General features: G+C 38.5%; 1 protein-coding gene across 6 annotated transcripts; it reads right to left on the bottom strand.

The window, feature by feature from the left end:
* Positions 1-5,298: 5,298 nt before the first annotated feature.
* Positions 5,299-9,872, bottom strand: LOC107886594 (BTB/POZ domain-containing protein At1g67900). Of its 6 annotated transcripts, none has more exons than XM_016810607.2 (6): positions 8,339-8,857; positions 8,043-8,224; positions 7,704-7,936; positions 7,557-7,626; positions 6,213-7,478; positions 5,299-6,114 (listed from the first exon to the last, which is right to left on the bottom strand). In XM_016810607.2, the coding sequence occupies exons 3-6, from the start codon at positions 7,760-7,762 to the stop codon at positions 5,620-5,622; spliced, it is 1,890 nt and encodes a 629-aa protein (XP_016666096.2). In that variant the 5' UTR covers positions 7,763-7,936; positions 8,043-8,224; positions 8,339-8,857; the 3' UTR covers positions 5,299-5,619. The 6 variants fall into 6 exon arrangements, with proteins under 6 accessions (XP_016666096.2, XP_016666098.2, XP_016666101.2 ...); XM_016810609.2 differs by having other exon boundaries at positions 8,075-8,224; XM_016810612.2 differs by lacking the exons at positions 8,043-8,224; positions 8,339-8,857 and adding an exon at positions 8,862-9,872.
* Positions 9,873-18,685: the final 8,813 nt, after the last annotated feature.

Genomic DNA, 18,685 nt, shown 5'->3' with positions numbered 1-18,685 from the left:
TCCACATGCCCGTTTCCCAAAGTCGTGTTCCATACACGGCTGAGACACATGGTCGTGTCTCTGCCTGTGTGGAATATACCTAGGCTATTTTCCAAGCTTTGGTCAACCTTAATCTCTTACACACTTATACAAAATCAAAAGCATATAACATGGTATTCATTTATGATTAAATATTCTCAATTAAACCACAAACATAGCATTTGTATATCATCATACATGTGTCTCTCATACTCATTTTACCTTGTTTATTATAGTACAACTTATACATTTATACCAAGATTATCATCTTACCAAATATCTTCAGCTTAATCATCAAGCATTCATATTTAAAACTAGATCATATCTTTATAAAATACCACAATTCAGATGCGCAAATAACATGTTTGCCTAAAACATTTTAATTCAACTCCATACCCTACAAGCATTACATTGAGACTAGTCATATATATATATATATACATGTCATGATACATATCATTCTCTTTCTGTTTTCTTATAAACACATATCATTTATTTTATTATATCAATATTTCATATACCATAGTTTCCATGTATTCCACATATATTTATTTTCCTCCTCCTCCTCTCCATTCCACATCCTTAATGTATATAGCATTCTTGTAAGTACGATTTCACAATTTACTAATAAATGCTCACATCAAACTATTCACACGAGTCATAGTCACTTACTTATTTATAATTCGAGCTACAGAGCTCCAAATTAAGATCCGTAAATTTCCACTAAAACTAGACTCACATATCTTTCCACCATAAACTTTTCATAATTTTTGGTTTAGCCAATTAGTATAGTTTATTCATTAAAATTTCTCCTATTTCACATTCTAACAGTTCTGACCTCTCTTCACTAAAAATTAATTATCTCATAGTACAGAACTCAGATAATGTTCTTGTTGATTTATCTTGAAAATAGACTCATTAGGGATTTTAAAAAATAATTTTAAGCCTATAATTATTTTTATCCAAAATTTTGTGATTTTCCAAAATCAGAACAGGGGATCACGTAATCATTCTGAACCAGTCTCACAAAAACATAAATATCTCAAAATATAGAATTCTTTTCTTTATCTATTTCTTTTATATGAAAATAGACTCATTAAGATTTAATTTGATATCTCATTCAGTCTCTGATTCAATTTTTACTATTTTTGGTGAGTTTTCAAAATCACGTCACTGCTACTGTCCAAAACAGTTTTATTGCTAATTCACTCTTTCACACTTTCTTTGTATTAACCTCATTTTAACATACATATCACAAATCATTTTCACCACATTTCATACATCACAAGTATAGGCCCATGATCACAAGGTCACCATAAAATCATCCTCATGTATAACTTACTTGTTTATAACCTTACCACATCCTGGTCACTTAATGAACACATCATTCACATAACCAAGTTCCTGCACTTATTCATCACAAAACTCACAAAGCAGTACATAGAGTCTCCCGTTGAACACTTCGGATCAATCCTCGATACTTGGTGGTTTCAGCACATAGCTCCACCCATCATATAGTTCGGCTCTCTTGTACACATGGTGAACACTCAGTACCACCCATGTGACCTAGCCAATTTATCTCGTAGCTCTCTTGTCTACATGGTGTCCTTCACCTGGAACCACGCATACGACCTAGCTACATATATCCCGTAGCTCTCTTGTCTACATGGTGTACACATAGTATCACCCATGCGACCTAGCTACATCATAATGTCTTGTAGCTCTCTTGTACACATGATGTGCACTCAGCACCATACATGTGACCTAGCTACATACTATCTGTATCATCCAATCTTTCCGAAGGTTCAACCGGGATTTCTCTCTCTTTTCCAACAATTTCACCAATCAAGTAATTATCCACAAACATATTTCCAATATTATTATAAAATATCATAATACAAGTAATATTGATGTATTACTTACATATAAACTTACATCTCATTTAATATCGAGGCAATAACATTAAATTACACATTGCCTTATTAAAAATCATATGAACTTACAATTTCCCATAATATCCATAATCATAGAAATCACATTTATGTATGATAATTAAATGCACTTCATGTACCATAGACATATTTTTAAATCAATTCATAAACTTGGCACCATAATCATTTAATTTAACATAACTCAATTAATTCACTAAATTTAACTTTCAAATTTACAGCATTATTGATGTATTATTATCATACCAACTTACATACTTTCAACACCTCGGAAATTATAATAAATATATCAATTTTACATTGAAACATGCATAAATTAATGCTTATTATACATATGAACTTATCTCAATACTAAAATGATCATTTTACCAACTTTCCCAATTTTCGATTTTTCTCTCATTCTAGGTTCAAATCTCATTTTTCGGGATCTAAAACATCATATTTTACTTATTTGATTAATTTACTATTCAAAACAGTCCTTAACTCAAACTTTTGAAAAATTACAATTTTGCCCCTAAACTTTTGCATATTTACACTTTTGCCCCTAGGCTCGGGAATTAAACTTCATCCCTTATTCTTATGTTTTATGACATGCTGATAACTTTTCCCTTCTATGGAAACATCAAATTCTCACTCTAACATATACTTATGACTATTAGGTATTTTTACCGATTAAGCCCTTTTACTCGTTTTCACTCAAAACCGAGTAGCACAAGTTGTCTAACATAATTTAAAACCTCATATTCTTGTCTAACATAATTTAAAACCTCATATTCTATCATAAAACAGCAAAATAAACACATTTCACCTATGAGTATTTTTCCAAATATGAACCCTAGCTTAAATTATTGCTAGAATAAGCTTAATCAAATTACCAGGATTCCAAAAACGTAAAGAACTTGAAAAACGGGGTTATAACGGACTTACTATTGAGCTTGGAAAGCTTGAAAACCCTAGCCATGGTTTCCCCCATGCTAATTTCGGCCTCCATGAAAAAGATGAGTCAATTTTGGCTTTATTTTCCCTTTTTATTTCTTTTAATTACCAAATGACCAAAATGCCCTTCCTTACTAAACTTTCAAAAATTCCATCCATGTCCAATTTTTTTCCATCACTTAGAAATTAGTCAAATTTCTATTTAAGACCTTCTAATTAATATTTCAAAGCAATTTCATACTAGAAACTTCTAGAATGCAAGTTTTGCAACTTATTCAATTTAGTCCCTAACTTCAAATTGAGCACTTTATGCATAGAATTTCTTCACAAAATTTTCACACAATCATGCAATCATATCATAGACCTCAAAATAATCATAAAATAATTATTTCTCTCTCGGATTTTGTGGTCCCGAAACCTCTATTCCAACTAGACCAAATTTTGGGCTATTACATTTCTTTTCAGTTGTAGTTGGCCATCCGGACCGTAATATGGTTGTGTCTCCAACTCAATTATAGTCCGTAGCATGTACTCCCGCATAATGGCTATCCACCACTGTAGCTCATTGTACGACATATCCCAATCTCCGTACAACTACTCCATTGCCATCTATTTAGCTATCCATACTTTTTCTGTATAATACTCGATATTGGAATTGTGCTTGCATTTTGGCAATCAGTATCGAAACTTTAATTTTCAGAATGTTCTTCACCATTGGCATGATGCATGTGCAGATAGTTTTGGAATCAGGTTTCCGGTGATCTTCTGTTATATGTGCTGAAGTGCATGTGTGAGACCCAACAAATTTTCGTATCTCCCACATCTGTGACTTCTGGATAAATGCAGCTTGTACCTCCCAATTGCAGCCTTCTGTCGACCTCAACACTCCCCAATATATAATGTCAATTTAGACATGATGACTTTGGAGTCCACTGACACATTCATGCTATATCGCTTAATGGAAAATACGTACTTTTCCTTGCTTTCAAATTTCTGGCCCACAAACAACTCCTCAGGATCGGAATTTACGACCAGCCAGTGAGCAGCTAGTAGATCAGGGTACTCCGAGAACTCGGCTACATGCGCTGCATTAGAGTCTATAAGCGATATGTGTGCCCCAAGATTATTGTGTATCACAATACGTCGAATCTGGTTCCCGACTAAAGACACGTTAACATTTTTATCGTCATTCACGACTTAGTTGTCAATATCATTTAGGACCTCATCCACATCAGGATCACTATCACTATCGACCTCGTGATCAAAAGGATCACTACTAACGTATCCATCATCACCAACCGTATCAGTCTCGGGTGCAGTACTAAGATCGATGTCGGTCCCATATACAGTCGATTGACTATCAATGTATGATACCGGAACCACTATACACAGCTCTTGAGCTCTATGTTTTTCACCTAATGGGATGGGATCTTCAGCTGGCTCTACATTAGCTAACTCAATAAATAATTGAATTGGTGCATTTTAGCCGTTCTAATTCCCACAATAAGGAGTGACCATTGTCTTCACGTCTTCATCATCTACAAGTTTCATCTCAGTGAATTTGATGGGATTTGTTGAAATTGAAAACTTGTAGAAAAGTTTCGAGATCCTTCTCCCATAACGTCTAACAATTTTTGCACTAATCATTTCCTTCATATCATCAACCGAGGCATTTTTATTAAATCTTATTGCTATTTGTTGGCGACATTCAAATATACATCCAACTATTGTTGTCAAAATTACTCCATTGAAATAAACACATAAGAAAAATTGATTATCCATCTTCAGTACTAAATCTATTAAAAAAGAAATAAAAATTCTCAATACAATTTCGAACAACAAAAAAATTATTGTAAAAAAATTAATTTTATATCTACCAACTTTTTGTGAACTTTTTTCTTCTTTATTTACTCTTTTTCTAAAAAAAAAAATCTTTTGCTACTCTTGAATCTTCAAATTTTACTTCAAATCTTAGCACAGAACCACTTCAAATCTTAGCACAGAGGTTCTGTTAAATAGGCCAATTGGTGTTGCCTATGGGAAGGGCACCCCTAGTGCTGTCTATGTCATAGGCACCACTAAATATACGTACATATGTGCTAGACTCGTATTTAGCCCGGTTGAATATACCAAGAGTAATGCCGCCTATCAACTAGCCTTCACCTATATAATATTATTATTTTTGGTAAATAAACTTTTTAGTTGGGGGAAAAAGCGCAAGGAACTTGAGACATTTCACTGAAGAAGTTTACAAAACTAACGTATTTTAGTAGGCCAATAATAATACGAAAAGAGAAGCATTTCATCCATGTGAACAGCAAAGCCATGCAGATTTTGTTTCTTTTAATTTGTCAGTTCTCTCATTTTATCATCCACAAAGAATTTCAATAAACTATAAATCTGAATCTTATATAGTTAGATACCAAATTGCCAACGCACAGTTTACATAATTTGGGAATAAAGATATTCGAATATTGTAAGACAATGAGAACAGCGCTGCATCCTTTCACTGCTGCAGAAGATTACAACTAGAATTTCCAGTCCAAATTAAAATTGTAGGATGTAAGTTTTTAAAATTTTCTGCATTAATCAACTAGGTTAAGCCCGAAATCTTTGTTGACATTCTAAGCTAAAATAACAAGGCGTTACTCAAAAGAAAGAGTATACATTACCCTTAAAATTTACCATCCCCGACATGGAAATCAACAAAAACCACTCAGTTCTTTTCACTGCCACTCCTATTGATTGACAACAACTTACTGAACATTTTTTTAGGTCCCGTAGGTAAAGCACAGAAAGCCTTGAACTTAGAAGATCTTCCCAATCCATCCGGATTCATATCATACTCATCGAAATCATCTTCAGCAAGCTTCATCCTTAGTGTCGAAGTTCTAGACTTGGGTGATTTAAGGCCTGAGACGCTCCATTGATCATCACCTCGAATGCTAGTAGTAGTGCTTAAGGTCCCAGGAGGTCTCGATGGATCAATGTTGTGCGCAGCTAAAAGTGCCTTGATGTTGCTAGGGAGCTCAGCTACTTTGCCCCCCGCCATAGCAGCTCGAGCTTGCTCAAAGAAGAGAACTTGTACCACCACTCTAAGAGGAAGTTTTTCATTTTGTGCAGCATGCATGCAGGCCTCAACAGAGAGCTTTTTGCAGTCAAGAATGCGACACAACTTTTTCCTTTCGCTCTTGTTTAGGTCCGGGTGTGCCTGCATATACAAAATCACAAGTACAATAAGCACTTGTAAATCAAGAACAATGATAAGAACTACTGAAAAATGAGGCCAAGAAACCAGTTTTTATTTACCTTGAGATAAATGTCAATAGCTCGGTAGAGATCATCGTGGTCAAGTCGTGAGAAATCCGGAATTTTCTCAGCTATTGCAATGAATTTGGACAGAGGTAAGTTTATGTCTCTGGCAATCTCTTGAAGATAGCCATCCATGATTTTGGCAACTTTTAGTTTGGAACTGTGTGATGCTGAAGAAGACCTCCTACTTTCTTGAAACTCGAAATCAATATTCTCAGCCGAACGGGACCTTCTTCTCCTTTCAAACCCCAGCCGAGATCTGGGAGGGCTGGTTGGAGGACTCTGTCCTTGTAACATGAATTCTTCCAATATGGTGAGGACAATGTCAACGTCATAAAGGGTGTCGCTCGAGTATGATAGAGAGGGTATTAACAGATCACTAACTCTTGCCTCCTCTAACTGAAGCGCTACTCTTCTAGCCAGTTCCATCTTTGAAGAAGATGAAGCATTAAGAATGTTGGCAGCTTTCAAGAGCTTAAGCAGAAAACTGCAAGAAACATCGCCTTTATCTGATGGGAGTAAGCTCACTATTGATTCCAACAGCAGCCGGTGCTTTGAAGAAATCTCGCCAGTTGACTCTGAATCCGAGTCCGATGTAGCTCCTTGGTTAGCCTTCACTTGTCGTGAAATGTTTGGCAGCCATCGAGATGCATATATTTGCAATGCTTGTCCAATGAGATTAGAGGGTATTTTCCCACCAGATTTAATAGCTATCATGGCTCTCCAATAGAGGTCTATACCTAACTCAGCCATGTCCTCAGCCCACCAACCTTTGGTTGTCGATTTATGCCGCTGGCTCTCGGCTCCATTACAAGATATATCATCCCTAACCCTTCTCGAATGACTATGCGACAAGCTCACCTTTGAAGGGTGTGTTAAAACTTTTGATGCAATTGATTCAATGCATCTGCTCGTAATTCCAAGGTCTTCAGACCATAAGGGAAACGCTTTGGTGCTTTGTAATGTCACGATAGAGTCTCTCCACCCTTGTAAGATGCAGGAGTTGAAGAAAATTTCGAGCTTGTAAATCAAGTTCCCCTTCTCAACATCTTCAGTCATCTGCAAATACTCGGCTGCACATTGTGCAGCTACAATGTTATACGCACTGAGAGTGATTGTGATACCATAACAGAACTTAGCACAAAGCTCGAACGCCTCGATTCCACCAGGGAAATCAGGTAATTGGATTATTTGGTGTTGTGATGTTTCAGGGGATTCACAGCATATTCTTTGCAACCTCAAACACTTTGACAACAGAGGAAACTGCAAAGTAAAACGAATTTGTATATAATAAAAAAAATCCAATAATTCAATTTAACCTACATCGAGAAATAATTTTACCTTGTGAAGCAGATATTTACATCCTTTTACTTCAATTATAAGGTCACTAGAGACTTCGGAAGAAACAGTCCTGCATCAACAAAAGAACTTTCATGATATCTTCCCCAAGAAAATCGAAACTTACATCTATCTTTAATCGGTTCATACCTTACAGACTCGGCAGTGTAGAAGGTGTCAGGCCGAGATCCGAGTTTCATAAACTTCATGTCTGAATTTTGTTATTGTTTATTTCTTTGTTCCTTGGCCCTTTGTATTCACCTTAACATGATGAAATGATAGAACCCTGTCTTTAGGTGCACCGAAAGTCATAAAAAGCTTCTTCTCCAACAGCAATCAAAAGAAGTTCTCCAGACAACCCAACAGACAAGACCACCCAGTTCCTGTACGAGAATTTCCCAACTAAGCAAACAACTAGAAACCACCCAAAGGAAAAGACCTTATACTTCAGAAAGCTAATAAAACAAATAAACTGTTATGCAATTATACTGGAAGAGGACATCCAAGAAGAAAGGAGTAACTAGTGTTTTTGTTGTGAGTATAATACTCTCTCTCTCTCTCTCTCTCTCTGTGTGTTTTATGCAGAACACAATAGTGACAAAAGTCCAGAACTTCAAATAATCCAAAATAAAGAAGTCCCCGAGAGCTTTCAGTCAAATCCCATACTGCATCTGATTTTGATATGCAAAACAAAGAATCAAAGCCATTGCAATCCTATCAAAGATCAAGTATTGCATAGTAGTAAAAAAAAAAAAAGCACCATAGCAACTCTCTCAGTGACTTACTCAAATGTTGAGTTCAACTCTACGCAGTCAAAAAAAGCATAGTCTTTGGACAACAAACTGAATATCTAACGATTTTGAAACCCTGCCAATCCGAAAAATTCAACCAGAACTTATATGAAAATTATGCTCTCTTTTTTGTTTTCCCCTTCTTTTCTTGTGTATAATATATATTTAACTCTCTTTTTTTTTTACATCGAAAAGAATATATGGATTGAAGGCATGAGGGTTGAAGGGGATTTTGCCAATGAGTCTTATGACCATGCCATGCCAGCGTGCAATGAGAAAGGCAGCACCCACGTGCTTAGCCTGTGCCCACTTGCGCCCCTCTCACTCATCATTGCTACTCCATTTATTATTTACACTCAAACATTAATTTAGTCAAACACTAGATTATACGCCTTTCAATATGTTACAAAAAGTTTCTGTATGAACAACAGAATACAGAAAATGAAGGTAAAGGGCAAAGCTAAAAGGAATAGGATATATGTATCGCTATCATAGTTTCCTTCAACTTTACCCTTACCTACGTCTTTGAAACTTTGCAGATAATATCTTATAATAACGGGCCGCAGCTGAAAGTTTGAAACTGCCATTGTGTTCTCACTAGAATGGTGATATCCGTATTGTAGTGGGCAAGATCACATGGTGGATTAAGACCCAGTCCCCGTGTAGGTTCGACCACTGTCCAGTAAAGATCGAGACCTGGGGTCTGTCTTGGCTCGATCGATGCCTGCCCCAAGACAGGGCATCTTTGCTGATCTTGAAGTTTCCTGAGAAACCTAAGGATAATTTGTGAAATTTTGTGGCTTTTGAGATGGGGTAAAGGCTTTGGGGGCATAAATTGATGTCAACCCTACGTTAGATAATGGATGATCCATTGAACCAAAAATACTGTAATCGTCCTTCCCTGTGCTACCCAACGGGGTGGCCAACAGCAGACAAGCCCCTCCTTAGTAGGACCATCTTGGGGGCCATGGGGGTGGGACCCTTGTACCCCCACTTACTCAATTGGAAACCCTTTACAGTTGGACTCAGAAGGGGTTGAATGTTGGAGCATTTAGTCTTGCCGTCTTTAGTCTTGCCGTCTCATTAAATTCCTGTTGAAAATCTGAATTCCATGAAATAAAATAGGGATTAAAAATGGATAGATTGGACTAATTGAAGGGAGGTGTACGCTTGTTAGGTCGTTGATAGGCACAACATCTAAGGGATTAGATGTGAGAATCTCATAATTGATGCCTAGTGGTGGGCAGAAGGTGGGATCCCTCTAGCCCCAGTGCATCTTTCAGGGATTTGCTTTGGGAAATCAAGTAACCTGCAGATTTCACGAAAAAAAATCAAAGCAAAAAATAAAAAATGTCATTCACACGAAATCAGAGCAGAATATACACTGAATCCAATGTTTATATATTATCTTCATGCTTGAAGGTATCAAAGGTGTTCGTTCCACCAAAGAGAGATTGGATCATTTAATAAAGTCAGTCCCACAATTTACAGTTCTTTTTGATATTTATTGAAGTATAGTAACAGAAAATCATAAAACCGAACACCATCAGTACCAAACTGCTATTGAGTTTGATATTTACCCAACGACATGTTAATTAAACAAGGAATGAAGAGGGGCCAGAAACATTGAAATGACGCAGCGATTAGCGCGGTTTCGTTAGGGTTGTTAGAATGGTAAAAATTTTCATACAGATTTATCATCTTAAATAATTAAGAATAAAAATTAGATATTAAATTTATTCATATCTTAAAATCTTCATGTTTTTTTAGATCTTTTAAATTAACCCACTATTTTAAAGAAAGTGATTCTTTTTTAAAATGAAATATTAGAAAAATTAATTATATGCATTTTGGTTATCATAACCTAATATATAACTATTGAATATTAAGCTTCTACCGACACATTGCTCCCATCTCCGACTCGCAACAAGAGATTTATATCATGTAGATTTTTTCGTTTCCATTAACCTCTAAAAAAATAAAAATGTGGTTAGTAGATTCCAATGACCTAGTGGTCTATTGAATCTGTCACTAAATAAGTTTTAACGACTAAGAGTTCCCTACATTTTCCCTTAGAGGCAGGTAATCCTTCTACTATTTATAGTCAATCTTAAAGTGTTCTTTTTATTGCAAAACAAACCTTTAGACTTAGATGAGGCTTTAGGCTTCCTAGGTTTCTTTCTTTTTTACTTTAGCCAAACACTGTTGGATCCAGTGCCTTAAGTATAGTATTTTCGTCAATATACGCCTATAATTTTTTTCAAACAAATTGGTTAATAAAACAAATTTATTGATAACATTAATATACTTTGTATAATTGTCCTCACATAGTTTTTGCACGTAAAGTAAAATGGAAGCAAATGTTGCTCACTAGTTGTCTAAATGTTTAACTAATATTAAGCGGTATCACGTGGTTGGATCGTAATACGAAAATACGAATTCTATTAGTAGACAAACCTAAACATGTCCTTAGTCTAATTAGAAATGAGCAAACTGATTAAAGGACTAATATGTCGTCTATCAAGTCCAATTATGGAGATGTCTTGTCTTGCGCATCAGAGTGGATGACTCCCAGAGATAGAGAGATAGATTGTGACAGCCCAAAGTTGACCCTAGTCGGGAAGTGGTTTCGGGACCGCTAAACCGAGTCACCGAAATGTTTGAATGTGATACTTATTGTCTAGAATATGTAATTATGAATGTGTGAAAATTTCAAGCTTCAATTTGGTTGATTTCATGTGAATTTAGTCAATAGGACTTATGTGAGAAAATTCTAAAATGTGATAGGTCAATGTGTGAGGACCTATTAGTGCATGTGGACAAAGGGGGGGACTTGCATGTCAAATTTCCCCCCCCTTAATGAGTAGTGGCCGGCCATGACAAAGAATGATGGGCAAAACATGTCATGAAACATGTTTTGTTAGTGGAAGAATAAAATAAGAAGTATGGGTAATAAAGAAATGGAAACAAAAGAAAAAAAAATGTGTGTGTAGTGTTTGTTCCCCCCATTGCCGTGAGCTCAAGAGAAGAAAGGAGAAAAGTTTGTGTTCATCCTTTCTCACCTCCATTTTAGCCTAAATTAGAAAGAAAAAAACAAAGAAAAAAATTTCTCATCCTTTGGTTCATCCTTGGCCAAAAATTTTAAGGAGGAAAGAAGAAGAAAGGTGAAGAGATTCGGCCATGCATGTAGCTAGGCTAAGGTATGTTGATGATGTTTCATGAGATGCATGCATGATTTAGTGGTTAGCTTGAGTTCTACCTAGCCCATGGTCTAAATCTTGCTATGTGATGGAAATGGCACTCGACCATGGATGCATCATTCTTGGTTGATGTTTGATGTTGTGGTAATGAGGTATGAGGATGAGTTAAGATTCGGCCTAGGTGGAGGTTGTGTTAATGCCATTGCATGCAAAATATGAAGCTTGTTAATGATGCATGTGATGATGGCTTGATGATTCTTGAACCTCCTTTTTAGCATTTTTGTGTGAGCACATATGTGCATTGGTTGCTAAAGGGAGAAGAATCGGCTAGCAAGATGTGTGCTAAGGCCGAATGTAACTTTGCATGTTGATGAGCAATGCATGTGTTAAATCGATGAAAAGGGGAGGATGCTTTACTAGTGGGTATATGTGTGTATTAAATGTTGAAATCGACCCCAAAAATGGACATGCATATTCGGCCAAGGGGAAAGAAATTAGCTAATATGTTGTGTTGATGCATGATTTTTGCATGTATGAGACTTTAATGTCTAATGTATGAATATGGGCTAAGTGCCTTGTGTTCATCTTTTGATGCCTAAATGATGAAATCAATTTATTTGTTTGATTAAGCTCAAGAGCAAAGGGGAAATAAATCCGATAAAGGGAAGGAAAAGTGGTCGAATAGTTAGCGGGATCGTTCGACAACACCCGAGGTAAGTTCTTGAGTAAGAGAGCTTAAATTTCGATGTGATTAAATCATGCTCTATGTGTGGCTATTGAGCCGAATGTGCAAGGACAATATGTGCCTTGTGTTTGAGTTTCGTAAACGAAAATGAAATATGAATGTGCATGATTAATTGAATGCTGTCCGGGCTAAGTCCCGAAGGCTTTGTGCTAAGTGAATATATCCGGATTAAGTTCCGAAGGCATTCGTGCGAGTTGTTAAATCCGGGTTAAGTCCCGAAGGCATTCGTGCTAGTTGTTAAATCCGGGTTAAGTCCCGAAGGCATTCGTGCGAGTTGTTAAATCCGGGTTAAGTCCCGAAGGCATTTGTGCGAGTTGTTAAATCCGGGATATGTCCCGAAGGCATTGTGTGAGTTACTAAATCCGGGCTATGTCCCGAAGGCATTTGAACGAGGAGCTATATCCGGTTAAATCCCGAAGGTACGTGATTTGGTAATGAATGAGCTTGCTGTAAAATTCCAGCGAATACTCGAAAAACATCCCAATATGGGGATATGTTACGTATGTGTTGAATATTAATCGAGCCCTTACAAATAAATGTTCGCTCAGTTGATAAACGAGCTACCGGCCTTCGGCCAAGTTAGTTTATTTTGTATGTACATAAGGGTTGTTAATGTTGTGAAGCAAGTTCGATATCGGTAAATTGCGTATTATGAAATATTCCGTTTAGCTAAATGTGTGCTATTATTTGTGCATGCTGGAATTCCTTGCTCAAACTTACTAAGCATAAATTGCTTACTCGTTACATTGCTCCTCTGTTTTATAGATTTTTGGTTCTCCAGCTATCGGACTCGGGATCTTGAAGTCGAAGTCGCCCACACTATCAAAGGCTCTTTTGGGTACTATTTTGGTTGAATTTTGATATGGCATGTATAGGACTACCCATCGTTGTCTTTCGAGTACTTTATGAAATGTATAAGTGTACAGCCATGCGAAAATGGCTTGTAGAAGTGGAGTATGGCATTAGACCATTCGTATTTATGAATGTATAGATGGTTTCATGATGTAACTATAGTTGGAATGGAAGTGTTGAGCAAATGACCAGCCACTAGAATGGCTAAGTATGATCATATGTGGGCTTATGTATGACTAGGCCCTAGTTGGTCCATGAAACCCCAAATTAGGTAAGGTTTACTTTGAAAACAGAAACTGATAGCAGCAGTGGTGTGGATTGGAAAAATCACAAGAATTCGTAGGAGTGGAATTAAATAGTGAATAAATTATGTAATCGAACCTTGATGAATCTACTTTCATATGGAAGTAACGAAACAATCATAGGAACAGTACAGTAAGAGATATTCGGGTTCTTGTGGAACAGGGCCAGAACAGTTTCTGGATTCCCTGTTCCGACTTTGGAAATTCACTATAAATTGACCAGAGATAATTAGGGGTCATACCATATATGTATGGATTCCTCTCTGAGTCTAGTTTCCATATAAACAAACGGCATCAGCATTGAAGCTCTGTGCAGAGAGATATCCCAGTCGTAATGGGAAAAGGTCAGTGTAGTCGACCCCTGTAACATGGGAGACTTTGACTAATAAACTGTACTAATTGGCCCGACCAAAAATTCTAGAAAAAAATACATAGGTGGGGACATGAGTCTAGTTTCAGGGAAAAATCACAAAACTGATTTTTGAGTGGTTAAACTCAAGATATGATTTTTGAAGCGACTAGTACTCAGACTGGGCAGTGTCTGGAAAAATTTTTCAAAGCTTGTTGACATCTCGTGTCCGACTCCGGTGTCGGCTCGGGTTCGGGGTGTTACATTTTATTGGTATCAGAGCTACGGTTTAGTCGATTCTAGGACTACCGTAATGTGTTGGGTCTAGCTATACATGCCATTTTATGTGATTACTTGATAGTGTGGTGATTTCCGACAATTGTAAACGTGTTTATAGTAATGGATCCCGATCGTGACCGAGAGGTAGCTGATGATCTTGAGAGTGTAGCGCCTGCTCCCGCACAAGGGACAGTGCCGACAGACTCTCAACCTAATGCTAGTAATCCGAATGATGAAGCTAGACAAGCATTCTATAGCGTGATGAATGATTGGTTTAACCAATACATTCGAACTAATATGGCTGTTCCACAACCTCCATTCCCGACAAATACTACCCCCGCACCTACAATACCACCGGTAACGGACCAAATAAGGTCAAATAAGCCCCCAGTTGACAGAATCCGAAAACATGGGGCTACTGAATTTAAGGCTATGGATAGCGATGATGCCGAGCAAGCTGAATTTTGGCTGGACAACACTATCCGGGTACTCGATGAGCTATCTTGTACACCCGATGAATGCCTAAAGTGTGCTATCTCCTTGCTACGTGATTTTGCCTACTATTGGTGGAGTACTCTGACTTCTATTGTGCCCCGAGAGCAAGTAACTTGGGAGTTTTTCCAAACTGAGTTTCGGAAAAAGTATATCAGTCAGAGATTTGTTGATCAAAAACGGAAGGAATTTCTTGAGCTTAAGCAAGGCTCCATGTCAGTTACTGTTTACGAGCGAAAATTTGTTAGACTTAGCAAATACGCTCGGGAATGTGTTTCGTCCGAAGCTATTATGTGTAAACGCTTCGAGGATGGGCTGAATGAAGATATAAAGATGTTCGTTGGCGTTCTTGAAATACGAGAGTTCGTGGTACTTGTTGAACGAGCTTGTAAAGCCGAAGAGCTTAGAAAAGAAAAGCAAAGAGTTGATAAGGGAACTGGAGAGTTTCGTAAAAGATCCTCGGGAAGGTCTCTTCAACAGACATCGAAGAGATTTCGAGATGATGCGGGCCAGTTTAGAGGCACTTCGGGCCTTTTTAGACGAGATCGTGATCGACCCCCTGTGGGTACACGAGGCACTTCGGTCGCCAGTGTTGGGAATGAACGTCAAGATAGAACGAAATGTCGATATTGCGGTAAATGGCATTCGGGGAGTTGTAGATTCCCTGACCGCTCCTGTTACAAGTACGGATCAGTTGACCACTTCACTAAAGATTGCCCGAGGTTGTTTGAACAGAATGAAAATCAGAGTGGGAAACCGGGTGCTACCACTGCTCGAGGTAGACCATCTGGAAATACGGGCAATGCTAGTGGTGGTCAGAGAGGATCAAGAGATGATATAACCAGATCCGAAGCTCGTGCGCCTGCTAGAGCTTATGCTATACTGCCCGCGAGGATGCTTCTTCGCCTGATGTTGTTACCAGTACATTCCCTCTCTTTGATACTAATGTAATTGCTTTGATTGACCCCGGTTCTACTCATTCTTACATATGTGAAACCTTAGCATCCAGTAAGACTTTACCTATTGAGTCTACTGAGTTCGTAATTCGGGTGTCAAATCCCTTGGGTCGTTACGTGCTTGTCGACAAAGTGTGTAAGAAATGTCCCCTGGAAATTCGAGGTTCCTGTTTTCCAGCGGACTTGATGCTTTTGCCGTTTGATGAATTTGATGTTATCCTTGGTTTGAATTGGTTGACCGCGCATGATGCGATTGTGAATTGCAAGGGCAAGACTATTGATTTGAGGTGCGCAAATAACGAAGTAGTCCGAATTGAGTCTGCGGACTTGGAGGGGATGCCAGCTGTATTATCAGCAATGTTGGCATAGAAATATGTAAGAAGAGGGTGCGAAGCATACCTTGCGTATGTACTTGGTGACAAAGAATTAGAAAAGAAACCCGAATCTGTGCCGGTGGTTTGTGAATACCCGGATGTTTTTCCGGAAGAATTACCGGGTTTACCACCTGTTCGGGAGGTAGAGTTTGGTATTGAGCTTGTACCTGGGACTACGCCGATTTCGATAGCTCCGTATCGTATGGCACCAACCGAGTTAAAGGAGTTGAAAGCTTAGTTGCAAGAACTGACGGATAGAGGTTTCGCTCGACCAAGTTTCTCACCTTGGGGTGCACCAGTATTGTTCGTGAAAAAGAAGGACGGAACCATGAGGTTGTGCATTGACTATCGCCAGCTGAATAAAGTGACGATAAAGAACAAATATCCGTTGCCGCGCATCGATGATTTGTTCGACCAACTGAAGGGAGCCTCAGTGTTCTCAAAAATAGATTTGAGATCGGGCTATTATCAGTTGCGAATCCGAGATTCAGATATTCCTAAAACTGCCTTCAGAACGAGATATGGTCACTACGAATCCTTAGTGATGCCGTTTGGGCTCACTAATGCCCCTGCAGTATTTATGGATTTGATGAATCGGATCTTCAGGCCGTATTTGGATCAGTTCATAGTGGTGTTCATTGATGACATTTTGGTCTATTCAAGAGACGAGACCGAACATGCTGAGCATCTGAGGCTAGTGCTGCAAATTTTGCGGGATAAGCGGTTATATGCTAAGTTTAGTAAGTGTGAGTTCTGGTTAAGAGAGGTTAGCTTCTTGGGTCATGTGGTATCCGCGTCGGGTATTCGAGTTGACCCGAACAAAATTTCAGCCATACTGGACTGGAAACCTCCGAGAAATGTTACTGAAGTTTGGAGCTTTTTGGGGCTCGCCGGTTATTACCGACGATTTGTGAAAGGTTTCTCGATGATAGCCACACCAATGACGAAGCTACTTCAAAAGGATGTTAAGTTCGAGTGGACGGAGAAATGTCAGAAAAGTTTCGACCAACTGAAAACTCGTTTGACTGAAGCTCCAATTTTGGTGCAACCCGAATCAGGTAAAGAGTTTGTCATCTATAGTGACGCATCTCTACTTGGGTTGGGTTGCGTATTGATGCAAGAAGGTCGAGTTGTGGCCTATGCGTCGAGACAATTGAAGCCACACGAGAGGAATTATCCGACCCATGATCTCGAACTAGCTGCCATCGTGTTTGCTTTAAAAATATGGCGACATTATCTGTTTGGTGAGAAGTGCCATGTATGTTCGGATCACAAAAGTCTCAAATATTTGATGACTCAACGAGACTTGAATCTGCGACAAAGACGTTGGCTTGAGTTGTTGAAAGATTACGAGCTTGTCATTGATTACCACCCGGGAGAGGCTAACATGGTTGCGGACGCCTTAAGCCGGAAGTCATTGTTTGCTTTACGAGCGATGAACGTGCATTTGTCTGTTTTACCAGACAGTGTGTTAGTAGCTGAATTAAAAGCTAAACCATTATTGACTCACCAAATTCGTGAAGCTCAGAAAGTCGATGATGAATTGGTTGCAAAACGGGCTAAGTGTTTTTCGAACGAGGAATCGGAGTTTCAAATTGATGATGTTGATTGTTTGAGGTTCAGAAATCGTTTGTGTGTTCCAAGGAATTCGGAACTCATTTCGATGATTCTGAACGAAGCCCATTGTAGCCGAATGTTAATTCACCCGGGGAGTACGAAAATGTACAACAATTTGAAACGTCAATTTTGGTGGCATGGTATGAAACGGGACATCTCTGACTTTGTTTCGAGATGTTTAATATGTCAACAAGTGAAAGCGGAACATCAAGTGCCTTCAGGATTACTCCAGCCGATCATGATACCCGAGTGGAAATGGGATCGAGTCACAATGGACTTTGTGTCCGGACTGCCTTTGTCAGCAAGTGAGAAGGATGCGATATGGGTTATTTTTGATAGACTGACTAAGTCGGCTCACTTTATCCCCGTGTGTATGGATTTTTCATTGGATAGACTAGCTGAATTGTACGTTTCTCAAATTGTGAGATTACACGGGGTACCTGTTTCTATCGTGTCGGATAGAGATCCGAGATTCACCTCACGATTTTGGAAGAAATTGCAAGAAGCTCTGGGTACCAAACTGCAGTTTAGCACTGCTTTTCACCCCTAAACCGATGGTCAATCCGAGCGGATAATTCAGATACTTGAGGATATGTTGAGATGTTGCATCCTCGAGTTCAGTAGTTCCTGGGAACGGTATTTACCTTTGATTGAATTCGCTTACAACAATAGTTTTCAATCAAGTATTAAGATGGCACCTTACGAGGCTTTGTACGGTCGTAAATGCCGTACACCATTGTTTTGGACCGAGCTCGGTGAAAGTAAAATTTTCGGAGTTGATTTGATTAGAGATGCTGAACAGAAAGTAAAGGTAATCCGTGAAAGTCTGAGGTAGCCACGGATTGTCAGAAATCGTACGCAGATTTGAAACGAAAAGACATCGAGTATCAGGTGGGAGACAAAGTGTTCCTTAAGGTTTCACCTTGGAAAAAGATACTCAGGTTCGGCCGTAAGGGCAAGTTGAGCCCAAGATTCATTGGGCCGTACGAAATCTCCGAACGAGTTGGTCCGGTTGCGTATAGATTGATTTTGCCCCCGGAGCTTGAAAAGATTCATGACGTCTTTCATGTTTCGATGCTTCGACGCTATCGATCTGATCCATCGCACATAATTAGCCCATCAGAGGTTGAAATTCAAGTCGACATGAGCTATGAAGAAGAACCGATGCGTATCCT

Source organism: Gossypium hirsutum, chromosome A01, assembly GCF_007990345.1.
Source record: "Gossypium hirsutum isolate 1008001.06 chromosome A01, Gossypium_hirsutum_v2.1, whole genome shotgun sequence".
In the NCBI taxonomy this organism is placed as follows: Eukaryota; Viridiplantae; Streptophyta; class Magnoliopsida; order Malvales; family Malvaceae; genus Gossypium; species Gossypium hirsutum.
This window is presented reverse-complemented; position numbering and strand designations above follow the sequence as displayed.

Coding starts and splice junctions, on each gene's coding strand:
- LOC107886594 (XM_016810612.2), bottom strand. CDS start 7,762: ATGAAGTTTATGAAACTCGGATCTCGGCCTGACACCTTCTACACTGCC. Junction 7,479..7,556: donor GTAAATATCTGCTTCACAAG/GTAAAATTATTT, acceptor TTTACTTTGCAG/TTTCCTCTGTTGTCAAAGTG. Junction 6,115..6,212: donor CTATTGACATTTATCTCAAG/GTAAATAAAAAC, acceptor TTGTATATGCAG/GCACACCCGGACCTAAACAA.